The 3,434-nt window shown below is 56.1% G+C and overlaps 1 protein-coding gene across 1 annotated transcript; it reads right to left on the bottom strand.

The window, feature by feature from the left end:
- Positions 1-175: 175 nt before the first annotated feature.
- EMH_0016030 (uncharacterized protein) lies at positions 176-1,920 on the bottom strand (the record flags this gene model as incomplete). Its single annotated transcript, XM_013500533.1, is given in 3 exon segments — positions 176-1,167; positions 1,171-1,191; positions 1,317-1,920. Coding segments are annotated over 3 exon segments (1,617 nt in total).
- Positions 1,921-3,434: the final 1,514 nt, after the last annotated feature.

Below are 3,434 nucleotides of genomic sequence, written 5' to 3'. Positions count from 1 at the left end.
CCGCAGTGAGCCGCAGCACGAGGCATCGGCTAGTCAAGGAAACGGAGAAAGGGGTCTGCACAGCAGGGCCCCCTCTTTGTATGCAAGCAGCAAAGGGTACTGGCGGGGCCCCCAGGGGCCCCTCTCTGCATGCATAGACGAAAGGGTAAATACCAGTGGGGCCCCTAGGGGCCCCTCAGCAGAGGAATTTAGCGTAGTTGTTTTTTCTGTCACCGACACGGGATCGATACACCCGACGACAGGAGAGGAGATCCGTCTCCCCCTCGGTTACTGCAGCCCCATCGCTGTTGCATGCAGTAGAAGCTACAGAATTGCTTCTTGCTACGGGGGCCCCTGAGCTTGTGGGGCCCCTTATTTTATCTGTTGCTGTAGTCAGTCGGCCGAAGAGGCTCGGCAGCATGGCGGCTACGGCCATTGTCTGTTCCTCTATGAGCTCGGGATCGACCTCTGCTACATCGGTGGGATCGATCGCTCCCGCTGTGGGATCGGCTGCTGCTGCCCCCAACGCCGCCGCCGCTCCCCCCGCCAGCCCCCCATCACCCCACAGGTTACCGAACAGGTTCGATCCCAGGTTGCTAGACAAACTCTGCAGCATGCCCCCCTCCTCCCCTGTATCCTCCATGCCTAGGGCCCCCTGTACAAACCCCTTAAATAAAGAGGACCCTTTAGAGGGCCCCGCAGCTGCTGCAGTGTCGAGGGTGTTGGGATCGAACCCGGGATCGAACCCGGGATCGCCTCCCACGCCGAAAGCATAAGGATCAACGGGTTGGGCCCTCATCATTTCTGAAGCAACACCAGAGATATCGGGTGCTCGTTCTGCTGCTGCTGCTGCTGCTGCTGCTGCTGCTCCTGCTGATGCATCTGCTGCAGGATCAAATCCTGCTCCTGCTGCTGCTGCTGATGCTGCAGTTGTGGTGGTGCTGGTGACTGTGGGGGCAGTAGATGAAGCAGAAGAGGTACCAGTGAAGCTCGCGGTGGGGGCCCTGGGGGCCCCCTTGTGCAGCTGTAAGAATTTCGAATGGCTGGAGGATGGGAGGGGCCCCGGCATCACCTCCTCTCCCCCTGCGCCCTCTGCCGGGGGGCCCCCAGAGCTCAATCCTGTGTTCCCGCCGGAGCCCCCCTGACCCGTCAGGGGCCCCTGGTAGCTTGAGCTCCCACCGCTGCCACNCCTGTGTTCCCGCCGGAGCCCCCCTGACCCGTCAGGGGCCCCTGGTAGCTTGAGCTCCCACCGCTGCCACCGGTGCGGGGGCCCCTGCCGCTGCTGCCTGAGGGGCCGTGTGAAGTTGCATGCCGTGGCTGAGCTGATTGGGGTGTACCTCGAGCTCCAGAAGAACCTGAACTGCGTGCTGCGGGGCGGGGCTGAGCACTCTTGCTGCCCGCGCTGCCCCCTCCTCCTCTCGCTCTTGCTGCAGAGCCTGAGCCGCGGGGCTTCGGCTTGCTGCGGCCTAGCATCCCCGCTTTCCTCTTTCCGAACATTGCCTTCTGAGACACCTTCAACATAGAAGAATTCGCTGCTGCAGCTCCACCCTTTGCTGCCCCCTTTACACCCGCAGCAGCTGCTGCTGAAGACATGTGCCCTGCTGCCGGCGCTCCCTTGGCCGCCAACATACTGAGAGCTGCTTTCCCAGGGGTTCCTCCTGCTGCTGCCGCTGCTGCCTTTGGTGCTGCAGCTGCAACCCCACCACTACCTACTGCCCCTGATGCAGCACCACCTGCATGGGCGAGGAAGGAAGATGCAGTGGGGGCACCCGTAAGAGCTGCTGCCTTGCTCGCCTTCAGAGACAGCAACGCCGAGCCCATCCCCTTGCTCAGGGGAGCAGCTCCCGTTCCTAGGAACGATGTGGGGTCGACTCCCGATCCCGCAGCTTTGGCGCCCAGCGCCGCCAACACCGTCCCCATAGCCAGCACGTGGTGAGGCATTTTGGGGCTGTTACTTGCAATGTAGACGAGGGCACTGAGCAGTAGATTCAGAACACAAATATTTTAATAGTACAACGAAATATAAATAAAAATAAAATAATTAAATGTTTTAATGTATAAGCCAACGACCAAGCCCGCCTCAGCTCAACGAAGACGCGAGCACAGCGGAGGCCCCACTGTAACCTCTGGCCTCAAACGAAGCAAGTCAGTGCCTCGGGGCACCGTCAAGGACTTTGTGATATTTCAACAAAAATATACAAACAATAATATAAATAAATTAAACAAAAAGACGCACGCCTCTCCTACTGAAACCCCTCGGCTGCTACGGGCTCTGCTGCACGCAGCAGGGGGTAAGAAGAGGGCGGGCGACGAGGCCCGGGGATGCTGGGTATTTGTTGCTATCTGCTGAGGGGCCTCTGGCTGTATAATAAAGNGGGCGACGAGGCCCGGGGATGCTGGGTATTTGTTGCTATCTGCTGAGGGGCCTCTGGCTGTATAATAAAGAATTTAAGGACTAAATTTGTGTTTTTATTATCTTTATTTTTGTATTATTTGTTTAATTTGCTTGAAAGTTTATATTTTCGCTGTCTGGTACGGACATACGCTGATGTCGCTCCGCACTATGGCTGGTGAGGATGACGCTAGTACACTTGTATGGATAGCCACAGTAAGCACTTAATATAAACAAAATACAACAAACCCATTGAAAAAAACATTAGAATTCAAATATAAAAAAAACAAAAGTAAAGATATATTATTTCCACTGTCCTCGCGCCGCCTTCTTCTGTGCAGCTTTCCTACCAACCCGTCAACCCCGCCGTATACACGGCACCAGCTGGAGCTCAGCTGCTCTAGAAAGCAGACTATACAAACACCATCTGCTGTTTTTATTATTATATATTGTTATTACTATATTTATCTGCATGCAGTTTAGTTAGTGCTGTATCGTCTCAGCCGCATAGACAGCCGATGGGCCCGGTGGGAGGCCCTGCCAGCCCTGCAGCGAAACCCTTTAGGGCTGGTTGTGGTGTCTAGGGGGCCCCATGTATACCCCTCTCTCTCCTCTTTTGTTTTTTATGACTTATTTAGGAGCTGCATTGCCCCCTAATTAAGCGGGGCAGCAGGCTTCCAGAAGAGGCGCCTTCTAGGGGCCCCTCCCAAGCTGCGCTGATCCTGTGGTGGGGTTGCTCTGCAACACCCTCTGCAGTTGCCGCTTTCTCTCCTCTTTAATCGATAAATAACCCTTCAGGACTTTGTTATTAGTGGCTGTCGGGTTTCCTGAGGCCCCTGGGGGCCCCAAGTCCTGCGATTGAGAGGCGGTCGCTCGCTGCACTCTTTGCTGCGTGTCTTGGCGCTGAAGACGGAGAGAGGCTGCTGCTGCCTTCTTCTCCTGCTTTTGCAGTGTCTTTGTATCTAGAATATTCAGATACATTCTCAACAACAGGAGCAGCGGCTGCGGCGCCAACGCCAACGGTATCCGCAACATCAGCAGCTGCAACAGCTGCTGCAACATA

The sequence above is a fragment of the Eimeria mitis genome, genomic scaffold (genome assembly GCF_000499745.2).
Source record: "Eimeria mitis Houghton genomic scaffold, Emh_scaff551, whole genome shotgun sequence".
Classification (NCBI taxonomy): domain Eukaryota; phylum Apicomplexa; class Conoidasida; order Eucoccidiorida; family Eimeriidae; genus Eimeria; species Eimeria mitis.
This window is presented reverse-complemented; position numbering and strand designations above follow the sequence as displayed.